This window comes from Herpailurus yagouaroundi, unplaced genomic scaffold (genome assembly GCF_014898765.1).
Source record: "Herpailurus yagouaroundi ecotype Mexico unplaced genomic scaffold, PumYag 140, whole genome shotgun sequence".
Taxonomy (NCBI): domain Eukaryota; kingdom Metazoa; phylum Chordata; class Mammalia; order Carnivora; family Felidae; genus Herpailurus; species Herpailurus yagouaroundi.
In genome coordinates, this window is record NW_024412395.1 from 89,690,429 (window position 1) to 89,713,798 (window position 23,370).

A 23,370-nucleotide genomic window follows, 5' to 3' on the forward strand; every position below is an offset into this window, starting at 1 on the left:
GCCCCCACCCCCCACCTCCCCCACCCCACCCCAGCCGCGGCCTCCATGACCCACCCCAGGAAACAATGCTAGCATTGTCATGAGGATGAGCCAGCAATGTGAAAACAGAGGTTTGCACCTGTTTGTTCACTGTTATCAAATGCCAGCCTAGGGGCTACCCTGGTAAGAGACTTCTGACTTCGAAGCCAGAAGCCACAGAGCAACAAACTCTTTGGAAAAAATCTTTTGTGTGCCAACAGAGGTTTAGCAGCATGCTTTCTTCCTGGGAGGAAAGAGAGTGCCTCTCTTACCATCAATTTTCAAGATGCATCTATCCTTTGCAAGCTCAGTATTATGAATAATGATATATTAAGCTTTCCATGGTCATCCAGCTTTAAAATAAAGGACTTATGACAAGAAAATGATATTAGTATGATAACAAACCTATTTTTGTCTTGCAAAGTAATAATTACACAAATCACTTCTAGAAATGTTGAATTTTGTCATTTAAAAATAAATCTTAGCTTTATATGGTGTGTTGAAAAAGACATTTAGCAGAACATGACCTCCTAATCTATAGCTCTCAAAACAATGTTTTAGGATGTTGTAGGATGATCTGAAGCCTGGTTTCAACCTTTGATGATTTAGATGAAGTGTGCAAGGGACAGAGTGTTTTTAATTGTTCCCCTTTGTTACAAGATAAGTATAAATCTTATAATATTTTTTAAATTTTTTTAACGTTTACTTATTTTTGAGAGAGAGACAGAGTGCCAGGGGGAGGAGCAGAGAGAGAGGGAGATACAGAATCTAAAGCAGGCTCCAGGCTCTGAGCTGTCAGCACAAGAGCCTGACACGGGCTCGAACTCACCAACTGCGAGATCATGACGTGAGCTGAAGTAGGACACTCAACAGCTGGGCCACCCAGGCGCCCCTAAATCTTCTAATGGTTTTAAATAAATAAGTACATAAACCAATAAGTAAAAAAGAAAGCTTAGGTGAATATAATAGGCATTCACTTCAGTGCTATCTGACTTTACTCCGTCCTTAGTTAACAGTTTGTGGTCTCAAATTCTGGGTATGTGATTTCACAAATCCTGACCGTAGACTGTGGCAGCTATCTCTGTAGATACACAAACAGAAGTTGGGTATTTATCTTTGGTGAGAGAGGAAGAGAGAAAGCAAAAGAGGAGTCTCAGAGAGCGAAAGAGTTGTGTGTGTTTGTGAGAGAAAGAGATAGGAGAGAGGGGGGAGAATACGACCGCATAGTTCATTTGTAATATACTCCTTTACTCTTTCTCTTGCCAGGATGTTTCAAAAGAAAGCCATGTGTTTTAAAAACATAAAAAAAAAAGAAAAAAATTTAAAAAAATTAAAAAAGAAAGAAAACCGAAAGGGCTCTTGCAAGACAGACCCTAGAGCACTTTGAAAACATCAAATAAAACCCCTCCAGCATGTTCTCCCCATGTGATGCCTTTGTACATTCATTTCAGCCTGTGGGCACATTTCCCAACACACAAAAGGTTTCAGTGCCATGTTGATAGATATAAACACATATGGATTACTCATTTGCCATTCCATGTATTGAATTGCATACTGTTTTCTATAAAATTAATTTTATATGAAGATGAAGTCTTAGAAGCCAAATATTATATCAGATCATGATTAGAAAAGCAGGGTTATAGCTCTTTGATTATCTTGTGCCTTGGATATGTGCCACTGATACACAGTGTGTACAGTTATGCATCATAGTTAGAAACTATATATATACACACACATTAATATGTGTATGTATCTGTGTATGTGTGCATATATGTATATAAACAAATTCACATATCTATATATTTATATGGAGAGAGATATTATCTATATACACACACATACACACATAGCCTCTTTTTCTATTATTTATTTATGAACCTATTTTTCTATGTCTCTCTTTGGTCTTTTAATTTGTCTTTTGCTTTGTTCTGGGCATGTGTCAGTGTTTATTTTTCTTTTTAAAACTTTGAAATGGATAGGACCTGTTCACCTGTATGGATTTATTATTGCAATCATTTTACAGAACTGATTCAGTAATCTAACACAAAGAGTAATGTTTTACATACTACAACTTTTCAGTTGCAGAATTGATTAGAAGCAAAAATACAGAAATAGTTATTAAATATGCTTTCACTCCAATCAAAAAAGAGAGCCATGGTCATTATTTGCTTTATGTTAAAAAGCCTTGGTCTTGCATGTAGAAATAAAACCTATGTTGAAAGTTGTACAGCAGTTCTATGCAATCAGGGTTCTAAGCTGTCGATTACTCTATCTTATTTATGGCGTAAAATAATACATACAAACATATGAAATAAGTCTACAACCATATGTAAAATACAACCAAGATGCCTTCCCTAAGCCTTTGTCTTTGAAGTAAGGATTCTAATTTTAGAACGCAACCCCAAGCTTCATGTGGCTACTGAGTCTGGAAACCAAGCTGATTCTCCGCAGGTGTCTCACATCTCCACTGTTTTCACAGCACATGGTTGACTTCTTTTTCACAAACTGACAGAGAGACCCAGCCATGCTAGAGCAATTGAGCTACCAAAAACACTATTAGCACTAACCTGCCCTTTCGTTAGAAGTTCAAGTTCTCAAGCAAACAATAAGTAGGTGTTTTAATTATTTTTAAAAGCCCCCAGACAATACCCTTTAAATAGATCTTAGCTATTTAAAATAAGTCATCAAAATATCCTTACTGCAAATTCAGCATGTGAGAAGTGAAAAATATACTTTGTATTGTTTCTGCTTATTTAGAACTAAGTATGAAATATCTAGGCATTCAAATCCCAGGCTTTCTTGTGTAATGGGGATTTAAAAGGAAGCAATGATTAATGAGTTTTAGATACAGTATAAAAGTAATTTCTGGGGAAACACATTCTTAGCTGAATTGGTAGCTCTCCCCAGCAGGGACATTTGAATACTTCGAGAGGAACTAAGAAATTAAGAAATGAACAAAAACGAATAGGATTTGCTTGGCACCACTGGGACACCTTGGCTTAAACTCCGTATTTAAAACCAACTAAATTGGTTTTGTTGCTCAGCTAATGTTTTGTTTTTTTTTCCTCCCTAAAAGTCATCCAAAGGTGTTTTGTTTTTGTTTTCCTGAGGTTTCACTGTCTTAGCAAGGAAGCAAAACAATTTATTAAACCAATAATAGGTCTACCTTTAATGACACATAGCTAAATGTAAATGTATGTGGATATCATTGCTATAGCATGTTGTTATCCCTGTGCTAGGAAATGAATATACACTGAACAATTAAACCCTAACAGAGATCCCTACATACCCACATGGAGTTGCATTTTTAATTAAACGCTTGAGCCTCAGTTCCCAAGTGTCCAGAAATTAAAACTGCAGTATCATTCTCTACTGATTTGGAAGGGTTAATATCATGTCTTCATTTGTGCGAAAAATGGAAGTGGACCACTTAGAAAAAGTGACTCACACTTTCCCTTAGAATTTTCCAGGAAGATAGGCAGCAGGTCGGTATTATAACTGATAAAAGAAAAGAAGAAGAAGGAGAAGGAGAAGAAGGAGAAGGAGAAGAAGGAGAAGAAGGAGAAGGAGAAGAAGAAGAAGAAGAAGAAGAAGAAGAAGAAGAAGAAGAAGAAGAAAAAGAAGAAGAAGAAGAAGAAGAAGAAGAAGAAGAAGAAGAAGAAGAAATCTTCCTTCATTTCAAAATTGATAACTCACTGCAAGAGGTCTTAGGTGATTTAAGTAAGGTAAAGTGGGATGAGAATATGAATCTTTTCGTTGCTAGTGAGATTAGGCTTTACTAAATAAAATCAAATTCATCTGTCAACAAAGAAGTGATAAAGAACACAGCTTATATAGATGTGGCAAAGATCAACTAAAAATCTTAATACTTTTTTAAAAATTTTTTAACATTTTATTTATTTTTGAGAGAGACAGAGACAGAGTGCGAGTGGGGGAGGGGCAGAGAGAGAGGAAGTCACGGATCTGAAGCAGGGTCCAGGCCCTGGGCTGTCAGCACAGAGACCCATGTGGAGCTCAAACTCATGAACTGTGAGATCATGACCTGAGCCAAAGTCAGACGTATTTAACCGACGGAGCCACCCAGGCACCCCAAAACTTCATACTTTTAAATACTATAGGGGGAAATGGGAAGGGTACTGACATCTCTTTTTTGCTCATCTCTATTGTAGGTTGCTTGCATGCATTTTTTTCCCATTCAATTCTCATTTTCAGATGAGGAAAATGATGGACAACATTAGATGTTTTGACATTTCCCTTATATGTAGTGCTAGTATGAAATTTTAAAGGTATCAGGTTTCAAAGCTCAGATTCTTTCTACTTTTTCATGCTGTTGGGACAAGAAGAATGTATGTTCGAAATGTTTTCATATTCTAGGACATACCTTCTCATCTAGAACACACAGACTAGATTTGAATTGTGATAATAAATCCACATTCTTAAGCAAAAGTTATACCTCTGAATTAAGTATCTTTCAATCATTTTATTTCTGAGCTCGATTTTTGTTACTTTGCCCTCCCCAAAACTATTTCTGACTTTATGCTGAAATGTAGAGTATGTCTTGGATACAAGAAAAGGCACTTAATTCTCTGTGATTGTCTTACATTTTCTCATCGGTGAAATGCTAATCAGAGAACTATAAATGCAACAGAGTTGGCTCTTAACTTACACAAACATTATAGACATGTATGGATTTTCAACTGTTTGCCCTTTGTATCTCACTGATTTTAATGCATTTTATTTCAAAGGACTTTTCTACAGGACAAACTAGGTGGCTTAAGTAGTCATTTGCAATTATAATTAGATATATTTTTCAGAAAGAAAACCATTTTGGAGCCTGCCATTTTGTATTTATCTATACATGTGAAATTTAGAAACACACTATAGTTTTGGAACTTTTCTATCTATTAATTTGAGGATTACATATTATTGTTTATTTCTTCTTTAAAAATCTAGGATTTTGTGATTCAGAATGAAAATGTTTTATGTCTTCTCCGGTATCGAAAATCTCTTAGCCATATTTTTATGGATTAAAATGTAAATGAACTGAAAACTTACATTAAGTCTTTCCCTGATTAAATTTAAATCAGACATCAAAACTGACATGAGTTGGCTCAACAAATACTATTAAGTTTCAAGTATTTTTCAATACTTTACATTTAATAATCAACCAATTCTAATGTAAGAAGCCACTGTGCATAGTCATACATATTAAATACATAGAACAATTGAATAACTACTTAAATTATGCAGGTGATCTTCAATGAAATCACAAAGGAGTTGATAACCTATATTGTGACCTCTGATGTATTTATTTTACAAAGATGATATTTAGATTTTCTTAATTTTTAAGAGGCACTTGAACCAAGACACTAATTCTTGATTCACCCCTTTTCCCTGAGCACCACAGGCCTGAATTTGAAGCATGATACAATTTTAATTGCAAAGATTTATCATTATGACATGTAATTTCTAACTACATGAAATGACAATGTAATGCATAGGTGTGAAATTCAGCCACACATTCACTATGTGAAAAGTGACAGCAATAACATAGGCTGCTTCCCTGCTTCATTTCATTTTTCTACCTATGCTATATAAAAGATATATCTATAGATATGCCAAGTCCTGCTTCATTATCTTTTCCATATTTTCCTTTCAAAATGTACTAAACCATTTTCTTTAAACAACACTATAAAGCTCATGTCACATTTCATAGCTTTTTGTAGATAATTGGTGAATTTGGATTACAATTGAGTTACACATGAACTCCAGAATTTATTGTTTCATTTTCTTCCCGTTAATAAACGCAAATGCATATGTAAGCACATAGAGATTGCCATATATATATATATACACACACGCATATATATCATATATATATGCGTGTGTGTATATATATGTATATGTATATGTATATACATATACATATATATACATATACATATATATATATTTAAATCTTTTAAATTGCTATCTCCCTCTAGTACCTTGAATAAAGTCATACTTTTGGAATAATATGATAGAAAGATCACTAGACTAAGACAAGGACAAAAACGCTTATCTTGACACAACACACAACTTCTAGAGCTAAATCAAAACAAAGTAAAGCATACCCCAAATACAGTTATTTGTCTGCTATTTTTAATTCTAGTATTAATAAAGGAAATGTCATGAAGTCAATTCCCAATTAGGGCATTTAATTTAATTCTGCTACTACACTCTCACATTTTAGTTTCTCATATCTATAGGAGTAAACACAAATAGCCTAACAAGATATTTTTCAATATTATAATAATTCAACCTACTTATGCAACATGAATCTCTTCTATAATCATTTAACTTTTTAGGTAAAGTATCTATACTAAATAAAGCCTCATTAAGAAATAAAAAGGTAAGACTACATTGAAGAAGTGATACCTGGATCATATGAGTCATTTTTAGATTCTCAGCTAATTAACACATAGCAGAAGATGAAAAAGTTCAGCTTCATGTGATCTTCCACCTTTTCATAATCTCTATAACATGGTGATACAAGGAAAATTTGGAATTCTACTACCTGGTTTCAACTCTGAACTCTATAAATCACTGTGTACTCTGTGGCATATTACCCATTATTTTAAAACTGCAGTTCTCTATTTTCAAAATGGAAATAACCACAATGACCTATTAATTGGTAATTTGTAAATAATTGACTTCTACATAATAAATTCATATTAATTATGGATATTATTATTATTAATAGCACATATATCTTGGGCTCTACTAAGCCATATATATATATTTTTTTTAGTTTGTGTTCTAGATTTATTATGCTAAAAGGGACAGGTAAAGTCTTCAAAACAAAAGGCACACAGACTAAAAGAATTCTGATAATACATGTAGTTAAAAGCTGGAATTTATAATAGGATTTTTCATGGGACATCACCAGATATATAATATATACAATATAAAATAACCCCTCCAAATATTAAAGTAGAGTGTTTATAGAATTAGGGAACATTAAAACTAAAATATATTCTTTTTCAACAGTTGCCAGAATATGCCCATTAAATGTCATTAAAAATATAATTAAAATTTGAAATCCCTTTATTTCATAGTAGATTGAAAGTCAAAAATGCTTTTTCTGATATCAGCTTTGTACAACATTACTGATACACAAAACCAAACCTCTATTTTGCATCTCAGAGCAAATGAAATTGAGTAATTTGAATGGTCTTAGAAGAAAGGAAAATGTTATGGTCCACCATTTCTCTTCACTTTCCTCTGTAAATATTCCTCAAAATTGTCATGGTTGTTATGATTCAATAACCAAAACAATTTGACTTAGCCTATAAGAAAATTATAGTTAAAAATAGAAAATATATTTCCCAAAACGGGTAACAAATATAAGGGTAAGGGGAGAAAAAATATTATGAGAGCTATAATGAGAATAGCATTGTATTGTACTTCCAGGTAGACTAGTAAAAAAGCTACAAGTGAAAACCCTCTTTAACTTCTGATATCCTATAACCATCCTAAGCTCCAGTTGATGTGTATTACTAAGAGAACAAAGTTTAAGGAAAATTCCTAGAATAAGCATTTTATTTTTTGCCGTTGAACTATATTCTCATCTTTTTTGCCAATGGAGTCAATAAATCAAGTAACTCACAAAAGCAACAGAAAAAAAAACATAATTCAAATTTCCAGGTTAGTAACATTTATTAGATCAAAAGGTGTTGAGCCATGGAAATTTATATTTATCTATTCCCGGATAGATACAGATAAATGGAAAATTCCATTCATCATTTATGAAATGTTGGCCATTTCTATTATAACTTGTTTGATATACTTTCACAGTAAACAGTTTTACCATCAGAAGAGCAGCTATGTTGCTATAATTGCAGGAAATGAAGAGGTTTGTTATACCTCTATCTCTTTACATATTATTGTATATTATCAATTCTATTTTTTTTAATGTTTATTTATTTTGAGAGAAGAAGGCACAGAGTGAAGGGGAGAGACAGAATCCCAAGCAGGCTCCATGCTGTCAGTGTGAAGCCTGACCCAGGGCTCAATCCCATGAACCATAAGATCATGACCTGAGCCAAAACCAAGAGTCAGATGCTTAACCAACTGAGCCACCCAGGAGCTCCTGTATATTATCAATTCTACAATGCATTTTTCATATTTAATATCTCTAAATCCTGATTCATCATAAAATCTTTTACATTTAAGTTGAGCTTTCACTTTTTCTCTTGTTAGTGTGGCCTGCAAACAAGGACCAATAAATATTTCTTATAATTGATGGTGACTTAAATTTGATGAAATATGGCAGACCTCTATTTGATAAAATATTTTATAGAAGAATTTTTGTGACTTATTTGTTATTAAATAAATACTATGTTATGAATATAAACTTTCAATATGGAATAGAGACTCCTAAATATATGGGCATTGTTTATGCCAAAAAGAATCCTCAACAGAATTTTCAATATAGTTTCTCTGCTAAAAAATTATTTTAATCTCCTAATTCTTATTTCTTTCAATAAAGTCATTTAAGAAATTGACATTGGGACCTACTTATAACTAGATAATTAAACTGTGGAAACTGAAGATGAGAGTAAAAATCTCATGTTTTGAAAGTCACATTTCTGACAAACAGAAAATCTTTTATAATAACTAGAGCTTAACGCACATTAAGAAACAGCTCATGCTATCCAGAACCCATGCTATCCAGAACCAGCTTACTCAAATATAAAATCTGGTCAGGTCCCAAATCATAAATGACACATTTTGTATCTCACAATTTGATTATATAAGCCTAACATGCTTTCAATGATTGTAAAAATAGGCCATGTCTATTAATCTTACCAAAAGCATACTTCTCAAATAATAATAAATATCACTTATTGCAGGAACTGCACTTAATGCTATTTTTATAATTTATAATTTAACTTTCACAACCATCTTACAAACAGAGGGCTCCCATTATACTCATTTAAAGATGCAGAAACTGAGGTTTAGAAAGCTGAATAAGAGGATTTGAAGGGAAGGAGTCTCAATTCAGAGCCTATGCTTTGATTCTCCACGATTCTGCTTGTAAATATCCTTACCTACTGCACTGGGTTCAGTAAAAGACGCTGTCCCTTTAGTGCTACACTGTTTAATATCATCACCACTAGCCACATGTGGCTATTTAAATTAAAATGAATTAAAAGTAAATAAAAGAAGAAATTCATTTCTTCCATTGTACTAGCCACATTCAAGTTCTTAGTAGCCAGACATATGTGGCTACTGGCTACTCAGTTGTGCAGACATATTGATTGTTTGCATCATCACAGAGAGTTCTATAGGACAAGTGATGTTTTTCAAGGTAAAACAGATTAAAATGGAGGCTCTTGACCCCATGGAAATGCTTGCCTATAAATAATATAAGAATTGGGGAAAATGCTTCCCCAATGTTTTCACATTGCAGTTGGTAGGTAAATATTTGCCAGAAATATAATATTTACTGAGAGAAGACAGGTATGTAGAGATAATTTAGAATAACTCCTATCTCAGCACAATGTCTTGAATTTACAAGTGGAGAAAAACAAAGCTAACAAATATTTGAATTGATGTAATTTTCCAAAAGAATCCTTAACTTTTTACCAGTAAAATTAAGTCTATTAATAGATGTGAGTTATGACTAAATATATAATAACCTTGATTTTTAAAAAGCCATAGTTGAGGGGTGCCTGGGTGACTCAGTCAGTTGAGTGCCCGACTCTTGGTTTCAGCTCAGGTCATGATATTGCAGTTTGTGAAGCTGTGTGTGAGTCAATTTCTCCATATTATATTTTATATACCCATGTCTATCTATCACTATAGATAGATGATAGATAAATAGATAGATAGACAATAATTTACCAATTCTTTACAGATGAGTGTCTGCAGTACCAACAAAGATAATGTCCTGGGATGAGGGTAAGGAGGTAGATATTCTAATGTCTTTACTGCTTTCCTTGGAGTGAAATCATGGACATATAGTGATCACTAGCCAATTTCCCTTATTGCATTTGGGACCCTGAGGAGCAAAGATTCTCCTCTATATTATAAATGTTATAAGCAAACAAGCACATTTTCCCAACTAATGAACTTTAATAAAGGAGTTTTTCGACTTCATTTGTTTGTTTGTTTTTTCCCTAGAATATATATGCTTTCTCTCTTAGGAAAGGAAATTTCCAGTTTTTCATGTATCTTAGGGACAACAAAGAATGATGATTGAGGTTTAAAGTCTCAAGGAGAGAATTTTCCTGAAAGACTCCCATAATGTTAGGTTTCTTCCAATATTTTTCCTACAAATGCTATAGGGATTAAAAAGAATGTAGGTCAGAGAATAGGACCACTTCAGGATCCGTGAACGGGACATTAATCGACGAGGTTGCTTATGACCTGAGCAGATTATCTTGATACTCATAACTGAAAACATGTGAGTTAGAGGAGAAGGAATGGTTCCATTCCCTGGAAATCCCACCATCTCATGCCTATTTCTCTAGTACGAATATTCTCTCTGGTGAGTGGTACCACAGGAGAAGGAATTCCCATTTTACTTTCATTCAGTTCCACAAATTCACTCATCAGTTATCTGAAGCCAAGAATGGGTCCTAGAAATTTGCTGGAATGTCCCCTCTAACTTGTCTCATATTTAAAACATTTACTTTCAAATATGTTTCTGTTTTGCCTATACACTGAAATATATCATTATGGTTTTCCTTCTTCCAGTTAATGCACATTGTCTGACATGACAGGCAAGCAGTCTTCTTTAAAAGTATGAAAGATTAGAGTATCATTTTTAGAAATTGCAGACCTGATCTAAAAATTGATGCCTTCATAAGAATGTGCCACTCCTCACTGATACCATCTGTCTCCCAAGATTTTCACTATAGGTTAGTTTTGATCAAATTATTTTCCAAGTAATTTATCTTTAGGCCAATAGTACTCTTGGAATTGTTTTTGTCTTCAGATATTCACTATATGCTGAGTAGTTCTTCTTATGTAAATATTAGCAGTACCTTTGTCAAACACTGTATTTAACAATAACCCCTGAACTAGGCTGGTTGAACTCATTCAAACATTACTAAGACCTTTCACAGAACAGTTGAAGAATGCTTAGCAACTCTAATGTCAGAAAACGAACTCAGAATGGATATGTCTCTTGTCTAGGTTAGGCAAATGTCAGGGCCAATGAAGGGTGAAACGTGATGATGGAGATTTGAAATGAAGAGCTGGGGTAACAGGTGCTTGGCGTGAGCACTGAAAGACAGGAGAGAAGTGCTATGAAGTACCGAAGACAGGGATCATACTGAGAGTAGACAAAGAAAAGCCTCAGGCTTCTCCCCTGCCAGAAAAATAGATCTTATACATAAAGTAGCTTCAAAGTGGTATCTGAAGAGACATTGAAATTTGGAGCATCTTTTTGTCTAAACAGTTCACTTTTCAAAGCCCCATTGAAGCAAGAGAAACCTATCTGAATATGCAGAAACTGGTACATTTGTTTTGTCAGTGTGTTGACACAAAGAAAAGCTAAAAACAAAACAATGCAGGGAAAGAAAACGAAGGTTTTCTAAGCCTCCTCTATGTGAAAGTTACCGTGTTTGACAAGCTCTCAGCTTTAATTCTTTAATGTCTATAAAAACATTGTGAGGTAGAATTTTCTTCTCAATTTTAAAGATGAAGAATCTAGGCCTCAGAGAGACACTCAGTTTGTAAGTTCTGATCTAACATTTGAACAGGTCTTTTTTAAATTGCACTCCCATTTGAGATACATGGAGCCAATTGCAGATGGCCTGTCCATTTCAAAGTCAGGTTATTTATTTGACCACCACTGAATAATGCTGAAAGGGTTTAAGAGACGTAAATGTTGTTACATCAGATGTATCTCCTGAACTAAGCATTTCATTTTGTTTTCACTCTACCAGAACTCAGTAAACTTAATATGTCTTTCCATTATTATTGTGGGCTCCCTAAAAAAAAAAAAAAAAAAAAAAAAAAAAAACAAAACAAAAAAAACTTAAGCATTTTATTTTTTGTTTAAGATGTTTGTTGACATATCAAATAATAATATAATCAAGATGATGCAGTACACACTTAACCAAAAAATTAGAATAGCAATAAAATAGTAAAGGTACTAATACATAAATGTGTTGGTCTGAAAATATATAGAGTACTTGGCTAATATTTGGGAAACATAAATTGTATGTTGATATCCCCTCAAGTTTCATCTACTCAAAATAGATATTCTCATAATTCATAAAATGAGAATTCAAATATTCAAGGTGAAATTTGATGAGAAAAATGCACTTTTTTATGTATTAAATTTGTACCCGGGTTATCATTGCATAAATAGAATATGAACAGTAGTATAGATATGAACATAGGTATTTCTCAAAAACTCCTTCATATCTACAATAGCACATAGAGATAAAAAATTGTATAATATTATCCAGATGAGGTAATTTTATAAAATTCTAGAAAGGAGAATATAATAGCATTTTTATGCCCCATATAATAAAATAATCTTTAAATTCTGGCCAGACAGGTAACTAAATAAGTAGAAGCTCATAGAATTAAAGTTGTAAATATATTTTATGTTTGAATATATTAGATAGTTTGAATTCAGAATAAGAATATTTGGTTAAGAAGGATATGATAAAAAAAATCAGCAGAACATCATTGTGGGAATGATTAATAAAATCCACACAGCCATATATATGCAAGTGACCTTAACAAAGGAAATAATGAAATCTCTCCAGTTTTGTGCTCCTCTGATTCAGTACTGTCGTTCCCAATGGCCTCAAGATGATCACATGCCTGAAGGACACATTGACAGAAATATGGTCTCGCTCCTGATCAGAAATGATGACCCAGCATAATAAGGCACCTAGAGACTGCCAAGACAGTTCGTCATTCCCTTTTAGATTGTGTGGCATATCCTTAGCTTAGAGAATCTGACTCTTCTCCACTCTCCTGGACCTAACTGATAACGGATCAGGGAAATGTGAGCAGTAGCAGTCAAACAAATTTTCTTCTTTATCCAGAAAATATGTTTAAGTGTGTTTCTTGTCTTTGGGTACAACCAAAATGAAAGTATCTAAGTAAGATCTATAGTCATGTTTATAGTCCAAAGAATAGCTTTTGGCGAACATCAAGCTAATTAATAAGAATGTGTAAGGTCAAAGTTAATTTATGTGTGTGTTAAGTGGCATCCAACTATTAACCCTTATATATGACAGTCCTCATGTTAACTGAATATCCATTTTACACAAAGATAGTTTGAAGGAGACAACTGTAATAAATCATAAAGGTGTATTATTCCAAGGTCAACACTGCAAAAAGATTTCAGGAGAAACAAAAATTATACACACACACACACACACACACACGTGTATATATGTATACATATATATGTATATATAGATACATGTATATATACATATGTATATACATATACATACATATGTATATATACATATATACATATGCAAAAGCTTTGAAATCTTAACCTCAAAATTCTTTGTCACAACATTGCATACTTCCTATTCCCACAGCTAGTATTTGTTATTTATCTTGTTGAAAGTGCTTAAAAATAAAATTTTGCTTAAAAAGAAAATTCACCATGATTATTATCATCCCCGTAATAGTTTACCATTATGCAAAGTTGACAAATGGCAATACAGAAGAAAATTTATTCCCAGCATCTTCCTCTCTCTGATCTCTTTCATACCCATGTTTCCATCCAGGTTCCTACTATGTTCTTTCCATTCTCACCACAATCAAAGGAGTATTTTCCATCATTAAAGCACAAACTTATCTGTTCTCTGTCCCATTCTCTAGGGGATGATAAGTAAATGAAAATTATTTAGAAAGTAAATGTAAAGAGGTTAACTAGACATTATACTACCATCTCTTGGTAACACACATTTAATTAGAACAGTGTTTCTCAAACTTTTGTGGTCATTAGAATCATTGAAAAGATCCTTAAAACACATATTGATGGGCTCCATCACAAGACTTTCTGATGCATTAGGTCTCAGGTAAGGCCCAAAAACTTGCATTTGTAATTGTACCCAGGTGATGCTGAGGAGCAGTTGGTGCTTTAAGAACTGAATTAAAATTTTAGAGGCACATGGGTGGCTCAGTCAGTTAAGCGTCCAGCTTCAGCTCAAGCCATGATTTCAAGGATCATGAGTTTGACCCCTGCATCAGGCTCTGTGCTGACAGCTCAGAACCTGAAGCCTGCTTTGGATTCTGTGTCTCCTCTCTTTGCCCCTCCCCCGCTCACCTACTGTTTTCCTTCTCAAAAATAAACAGTTTAAACAAACAAACAAAAAAGACTGGGATAAAATTTTAATTCAGTAGGGCAATTAAATAATGAGATATCTGACTACTCAGCATGTTCTCTATTTACCTTCATATTACAAGATAAGCCTAAAATTAAGGCCAGCCCTCTAGCCCTACACTTAATATAACACTTAAATTGTTTTTAATTTTTATCAGCTTGCTTTGTATAGCATATAAACAAATAAGATAAAACAAATACCTTTCCAAAACACAAAACAATCTTATCTGAAGTCAATTGCAATGTTTGCTGGTTACCTAGAACACTTAGCTCTTTAAGATACTGCTAAAGAGCACATTTCTTCCCCAATTCCTGTTTATATGAACAGTTAGGTGTCTTCAATCTTTCCTCATATATTCTTACACAAACAGAATCATGCTTACTGAGTGACTTCTGATTTTCAAAATTGGAGTTACACTATTGACCCAATTACATAGAGTAAGATCAGTGACTCTAGACTGATGTTCAAATGTAATTCTCAGCCACCTAATAAATATATAATATGCCTGGAAATTTTCCAAATTGTCTAATTTTTCCATTGTTTATTATATTGAACTTTTCTTCATATTCAAAAAGAAATGAATAATAACTCTTGAACAAATACATTACTTTTTTTTCCTAAACAATCAACTCATTCTCTTAGCCACTTATTATTTACTCATTTCTACTAATGCATGCACCAAAAGTATTATAAGACTTTCTGGCAGAATAGGGAATAATGTTCTTGAAATAACAGTGTTGTGTTTTGGTATGACATAAACTAACTGTCATAATCATAAGCAATCACAGTGTGAGCTCACTTAATAAATAAAGTATGTTTAAGTGTGGCATAATTTTGATTGGATAACTTAAAACATATTTTAGTAGTACTAATGTTAAATTAATAATAAGTAGGAGAGCTCTTTATTTCTTTTTAAGTTTTTTTTATTTTGAGAGACTGAGTGAGCATGAACAGGGGCGGGGCAGAGAGGGAGGGAGAGAGAGAATCCCAAGCCGGCTCTCTACTGTCAGCACAGAGTCCCACCCAGGGCTTGAACTCAGAAACTGTGAGATCATGACTTGAGCTGAAACCAAGAGTCGGGCACTTAACCAACTGAGCTAACCAGGCATCCCAAGGAGAAAGCTCTTTAAAGACTGATTTTCTGTATGCAAAGATTGTTCAAATAGAACATATTATAGAAAAACATAATTCATGTATTATAAAATGTTTAAAATATTTTCATTTTTTTCTTTAATGTAAATAGAGGAAAAATCATTTAATAAACTATAATTCTTCCTATGAAAGTTTTAACCAGGTTATTTTTAGATTCCTACTTTAATCATTCATTTTTTCTCTATCCATTGCATTTCTAAAATTCTTCTTCCTATCATTATTTCCATGCAAGTAGCGATTTAGCCAAAAACTCTGTTCTTCAGTAAAAAAACTATATTTGAAAGGAAAGAATAAAAAAGTAAAATGTTAATGAAGGATTCTATAAATTCCGAATAATTTGCATTTACCATTATGTCATCAATTCTATAGCAATCATGATCAAAATAAGTTATATAATCAGTCTTCCTTTCTTCATCCAAAATATCCAAATTTAGTTCACATGTTTGGCCAACTATGAAGCTATTTCTAACTTAAAATTATATATTTATAACCACTGTCAATGAACAAAACAAATAATTTTAGTAACCTGAAAATATCAATCTTATTTTTATTTAGTATTTGAAGGCAATTTTAATTTAAATATCTTAATATCAAGAAACATTACCACTGAGTGGCCTCAAAAACACATAAAATCATTACATATTTTGATGAAAAATATATATGATATTAATTTAGGTTAAATTCATAGTTTAAACTCCTTTATCCCACTATGAAATGATAGTTACTAATTAGCACTACTTGTTTATAGGCACGAATAGCAAAATTCATGGTTAGAAACCTTGTTCCAAACCTCCTACCATAGCCTTTGTGAACTATGAACGACATGGACTGAAAAGATATCTGCAGGATTGTGAGGACCAGCTTACAAAATACATTCCTACAAAGTGTTTTTTCTGTTTTGTTTTGTTTGTTTTTTGGAGCAGGATGATAATTTTAGGTTGTTAACAATTACCTTTTTCCCGTCTTGGGCTGGGGGTAAATCACTGATGAAATTGAAGCATTCTAAGAAACAATTTCTAATGGCATTTAGTGAGTTACTGAATAAGATAAGTCAAAATTAAATTAATATATTAGCTATGTTTTCCAAAAATAAGGGATTGTGCAAAAAAACTAGATGAGTGGAGGTAGATATAAAGGCTGTATATTTACTGAGCTCCAACGAGAGTGAGGGTTATGGTGTTATTTATTACAGAGATTTGATGATATGGTCCACTGTTCACCTGAGACCACCAAACATAGCATTCTTAAACTTGCTTCCTATCTCAGTTTTCAGTCACTGAGCATTTCCTTAGTATGTACTTCTGTTCAGCTGAGATACAGTATTATGGTATCCTTCAGACTGCACTTACAATACCTGTAAATAAAAGCAAGGGCATCACAAGGCATTATTTCCCATAAAATGAGTAAGTAGTAGATACTTAAGTCCTTTATAGTGTTCCTGAATATAACACATACTACAGTAACCAGACACACATATGTGCATGCCTATTGCATTTTATTGATAATGAAAGCATATTTGAAATTTTGTATATTTTCCTTACCTGTCAAGTTCTTTAGTCCAAGTTCTTGAAGTCCAAAGTTCCCATCTTTTCTGTAGTTTAAAAATACTGCCAAGGCATATCGATCCTCATAAAGTTTTGTTCCACGGATAATGCGTAAATTCTCCAGAGGCAGGTAGCGAAACTGATTAAGAGCCACTAACACGTAGCCTGTAACTTCTCGAATAGACTGAAAAGAAACAAACAATTCCTTTTGTTAAAAAATTAGAGATTATTTGTCAGTATGTTTATGTTGTCATTTAGATTAAAATAAGTTATTCAATTCTACTTTTTAGCTTTTAATTTAATACACTAATTTCCACATTATATCGTAAATAATTACTTGGATAATATAAGATCACAGATCGCAGAGGGTTAGAAAAGTCCAAAGTGTGTTTACAGTAAAATAATGGATATTTTTGATGAAACATTCTTCCTACCTAGAATTTGAATATAATTTAAGGAATAAATATCTCATTCTTTGAAAGACTAAAGTTCGGTAAGAATGCCTAGCCATCAACCTAACTTTTTATAAAAAAAAAAAAAAAAGCAAATGAATGAGCTTATCACAAATAAAACAAAGCTGCATTAGTTTGTAGACTACGGGACAGATTTTAAACCTTATTGGTGCTTAATGCTATAGTTATCAAAGTTAACATATACATCTCTGGGAAACCCATATATGAAAAATACGTTTTAAAGACTGATAATGATCTCTAATTTAATTACAACTACAATTTTTATTTTTACTGTCTATTGTTTAATGTAATATAAGCTAATGACTGGAAGGATTGTAACACCTTTTTAAAGCAAAAAAAGTCACAAAAAACAGCCCTCAGGCTTCATCTAAAGTTACAGTTTTTCAGTAAAATAAACAAGATCATGACAGTTATGAACATATGCAATAAGATTTAAAAAAATAAATATACAAAAGTGGTAAAATGTTTGAAGATGTATTTTAAAAAATAACTTTATTTCTTTTGAGAGAGAGAGAGCAATCAAGGGAGGGGCAGAGGGAGAGAGAGAGAATCCCAAGCAGGCTCTGAGCTGTCATGACTTAGCCCAATGTGGGGTTCAAACTCACGAACCATGAGATCATGACCTGAGATGAAACCAAGAGCTGGATGCTTGACCAACTGAGCCACCTAGGCGCTCCTGTTTGATGTTATTTTAATATCAATTTCATGTCAGTTTAGACCTCTTATCTTATCTATCCTCTCTCATTCCCTTGGTGACTTTGTCTACTTTCAAGCTGGATGATCTCCAAACTTTTGCCTCTAACCTGTCTGCTAAACTCCAGACTCAAATCTAACTGCATACCCCACATCTTCACCTGAATGCCTCATAGACTTCCTAGATACACCTATCCAAACCTGAACACCCATCTTCTTTGCCCCCATCCTCCAGCAGTCTTTCTCATTTCATTCAATCCATCCTTCCTATTATTTAGGCCAAAGTCTTGGGGTCATTCTTGACTCCCCTCTCACACACCAAATGCAATCTATCCTATTTGTTGTACCGTTAAAATGATCAGAGGTTCAACCACTTCTTATGTCAGCCACTGTTTTCATCTGAGCCATGATTGTTCCTTATCAAGATTACTGCAATAGGTCTCTATTTTTTATCCCTTATCATGCATTCTCAATTAAGGCTGGACCTGATCATTTTTTAACGTTTATTTATTATTGACAGACAGAGAGACACAGAGCCTGAGCAGGGGAAGGGTAAAGATAGGGGAGACACAGAATCTGAAGTAGGCTCCAGGCTCTGAGCTGTCAGCACAGAGCCTGACACGGGGCTCGAACTCATGAACTGTGAGATCATGACCTGAGCTGAAGTCGGTCGCCTAACCAACTGAGCCACCCAGGCACCCCTGACCCGATCATTTTTTAAACACAAATCAAATCATGACACTTCAATTCTTAAAATCCTGAACCATCTCCCAAGTCACTCAAAGTAACAGACAAAATTCTTTCAATGATGAGTCAAAATCTATCTTTTCTTCACAGTGTAGCAACAACTAGACATATCTGGTTATCAAACAATTGCAGTGTAGCTGGTATTAATTGAGAAGTGTGGTAAGTATAAAATGTACTCTTGGTTTCAAAGATTACAGGTTGAAATGATAACATTCTAAATAAATTGAGTTATATAAAATGCATTATTAAAGTTCATTTTAACCTTCCTTTTTATGTTTTTATTATGGCTACACAAAAATTTAAAATTATACCTTTATGGCTATCATTATAGTTCTGATGCACAGTGCAGCACTATGTGATCTGGTCATCATTTCTTTTCATAACTTTTTTTTTTTTTTAACTGTCTACCTTGCTCACACCATTCCAGTTTTGCTGGTCTCCATGTTCTTATAACATGCCAAGTGTGGTCCCACTTCAAGGTGCTCACTATAATCTTAAAGGCCTGAGTTTCTCTCCCTTTTGTTATCTTCTTGGTTAATTTCCTCAATGTCTTCAAGTTTTTGTTTTTTTTTTTCCCTCTCAAATTTCACCTTCTCAACTGAAGCCAATGCTGACTGACCTACTTAACATGACAACTCTCCCACCTTTTCCTGCTCTAATTTTTATTGTCTCTACAGTACTTTTCATGTTCTAATGTACTATATAGTGCATACACTTACTACATTTAGTAATTTATAATCTATCTCTCCCTTTCTCAGAATATAAGCTCTGCAAGGGCAAGCACTTCGATTTGTTCACTCATGTCTCATGCGATCACAGTACAGACACACAGAGAGAAACCAATAAATATTTGCTGAGGACTCTGGCTCTTCTCTGGCCATACCCCACACCCTGCCCCCAACAGGCAAAGTCTACAGAGAAGTACCCATGTGGACCTGTGCTCCTTTCTTCTAGAGAAGACATGATCCAGATTCTTGTGATCCCAGAAGTTCATCCCCAAATTGCCCTAAGCCCACATCAAGAGCCTATGATATCATCTTTCCAGTTCTGTCTCCCAGTCAACAGACTGTGAGAGCAATGTGTATATACCTAGCAAGGATGGGTGGGCCAGGTGTAGATGTTTGAGGAAAGAATGCACGGATGCTGGATGTGTGAGTTAAGTGTCCTTTCACTGTGTTCAAAGCCTCCTGTGATACTGGACAGAACTAGTTAAAGGAGGAGTGGCTGAAGGATGGAGTCTACCTCTCCCCGTGCCATCATACTCCTGAGGAGTCCAAAAATTCTAACATTTCACCTGTCCATCCAAGTTATTATAAAGATATTTCTGTCAAAGTGGGAGGATAGGTCATATTTTAATAAAAATTATTTGATTTATGATAAATAATAACGACACAAAATGTGTAGGCCTTCATTTATACTCTCACCTCAGGTCCCACAATTGTTAGGAATGAACCTGCTACCACTGATTACCTAGAAAAGTAGACTCATAATGAAGCAAAGGTAGAGATGAAAGGGCAAGGAACCCATGAAACTATTCATGTCTGGCACTGGATTGGGAACCCTAAGTCACTCTTGCTCTCACATCCCTAGTACACTGAGCATTTTGGCTTAAAGAGATGAATGCTTGGGGAATAGAAAAAAAAGAGATGAAAAGTAAACAGTTGCATGCATTGTGTGCATATCACTTTTGTTTGAAGTTGCACTTGCCTGGAATAGTTTAGACCTAGAGCCTTACAAATACTCCTTCAATCACTGTTCCAACGGTTGAACTCTTATCCCTTTGTGTTCTTAGAAGAGAGATCAAAAATATTTTCTAATATCATTTGGTCCAAACAGTAAAATTTTTTCATTCATTATAAAAATACTTTATCCTTTAACTTGTATGTAATAATGATTAAGTGGTCTAAGTCACAATGATAGCACAAAGATAAACACTGGGGATGGAGGATGTAATGTCAATCTTTTGTCTAGAACATGTCATAGCATCGATCATTCTTCCTAACACACTCACCATTAGCTCCAACTTCCTTGGAAATTGACTCTAGACTTTTAGTACAATGGTAAGAAATGTGGGCTGAACTGCCAAGCAAAGCTGGGCTCAAAACACTTCACACTTACTTGCCTTCAAACTTACTAAGTTGTTATTTTGCTAAAATTGTTTACCCTCACTGAGCCTCAGTTTCTTCATCTTGAAATAAAAGATAGCAATACCTCTATTACAAAGATTTTATAAGGATTAAGACGATGTAAGAAAGTGTCTGGCAAATAGTGTTCAACAGATGCTATCTATTACTAATATTATTATCTCTGATAATAGCCAAAACTATCTGTAGACAATCTTATATGAAAATAAAAATTATTATAGCATTATTGCATAAGAACCATTGCTTTTAATCTGTTTGTTATATAGCCTTTATATCGTGTTTATATCTTGCCTCTTCAATCTGTAATGTATTCCTAAATTACAGAACTGGTTCCTTAAGCTGTTTGTGTGTATGTTATATTATCACCTTTAATACAGACTCTGGCACTGAACAACATTCAATAATGGCTGTTGAATGAAATGGAACTGAAAAGTAGAAAACAATGCTTAAGGTCTTTTTATATATTGTTTTCCATTGAAAATGATTTTACTAACTTTCTGCTAATAAAAAAAAACAATGTTTGAACAATATAATCATGACTTTTGCCCAAGGACCACAGTGGTAAATAGAAATCATCAGAATGCCCCAGCAAAAAGAAAATCCTGACTCTGGTTCTGGTTCAGTACATTTAGTTCCAGGAAACTACCTATTTTGTCAACTGAAGAGTGAGTACCCACCTAAATACATATCTCTCTCCTTGTGGTGGAAGTTTCTGCTGCCTAAAACTGATTGATTTCCATTGTCAATGTATGCTTCTACAGCTGCTTTGTTCAAGAAGTGAATATAACTGAAGATCATTAAAGCCTTAAATGCTTCAAAACTCTTCCAACCCAAGGGAGAATTTGTTCTGCTTAGGGCATTGGATGATGGAAACCACAAGAATGAAGAAGAAAAAGAAAAAAAAAAAAAAATTGACCAGCTTCCCATATTATCCTATTAACAATAAACCAAGGAAAAATACCCAGTTTGTTTTAAAGAACAGAAATGTATTACTATTTCTCCCATAAGATATTTGAAGAAAAAAATGTGAAATCTGAAATAATAAAGTTCCCAGGATTTTCAATGGGTGTCATTCAATCAAAAATTAGAAGAGATAGGGCAGCGTCACTGTACTTTCCATTTACCCCCCGTTGATTCAAGAAAAAAATAGCTCTTTATTATGTTTCAATCTCTATTTCATTTCACAATTCCTATAACAACTGTTATTTTTTATTTGACACAATTTCCTTTTTCTTTTATTTTAGTGGGTTTTAATTTAATCCTTAGAGAGAATAGTGAATAGCTTCTTAAATGTTCCTTCATCTACGTTAAGATTTAAGTAGTTGCAGAATACCTGAATGATTCTTCATGACTCCTGAAATTTTTTTTAAGTTTATTAACTTATTTTGAGGGAAAGAGAGACAGAGAGAGAGAGAGAGAGAGAGAGAGAGAGAGAGAACGAACATGCAAGCAGGGAGGGGCAGAGAGACAGAGGGAGAGAGAGAATCCCAAGCAGGCTTCACATTGTCAGTGCAGAGCCAGATGCGGGGCTTGAACCCATGAACCACCAGATCATGACCTGCACCAAAATCAAGAGCAACTGAGCCACCCAGGTACCCCATCATTCCTCAATATTTAGTCAGTGTTTAGGAACAGTGCTATTCACATTAAAAGCATTAATACATCCTTGCCTATGTGTGTAACATTCTGTTTCTTAAATTTTTTTCCTACTCAAGTTATGCATCAAATCCATGTTAGCTATTTTTCTTTAATATAAGCATCCCTTTGAAAATAAACTTAATTATTTTTGTTAAGACCTTCTGTAGGAACTCAAAACAACTCTGAATTCTTATCTTCTTCTCCAGTGTCTTATGTACTTATACCCAATTAGATATAATACTAACAAATTCCATCGTCAAGACATCCACAACTAAAATAGTGATTACTTATGATCAGTGGACTTGAAATTAAATCTATAATATCACAGAGAAGAGTGGGGAACAAAGAACTATGGGAAGAGGAGGAGGAAAGACCCCTCATCTGGTAATGACTGTAGAATTTATGTGTTCCTGACAGTGACAAATGTAGTAGCAAATTGTAACCTCTCTATCACTAAAGCTTTCCATTAAGTTTCCCTAGGCAATTAATTTATGTCCCTGCCCCTTACAACAAGACTGGGAATTCTAAGGTAGGGAACATTCTTAACTATGACACTATATTAAAAAATTTACTGAAAAATAATTAACAAGCAAATAGCAAA

General features: G+C 33.9%; 1 protein-coding gene across 6 annotated transcripts in view; it reads right to left on the reverse strand.

Annotated features, from left to right (window-relative positions):
- Nucleotides 1-23,370, reverse strand: part of ERBB4 (erb-b2 receptor tyrosine kinase 4) — a 1,166,318-nt gene that overhangs the window by 520,815 nt on the left and 622,133 nt on the right. For all 6 annotated transcript variants that reach the window (XM_040476138.1, XM_040476135.1, XM_040476139.1 and 3 more), the window contains exon 3: nucleotides 17,072-17,258. In XM_040476138.1, the coding sequence (XP_040332072.1) occupies nucleotides 17,072-17,258 (187 nt within the window). The remainder of the gene's footprint in view (nucleotides 1-17,071; nucleotides 17,259-23,370) is intronic.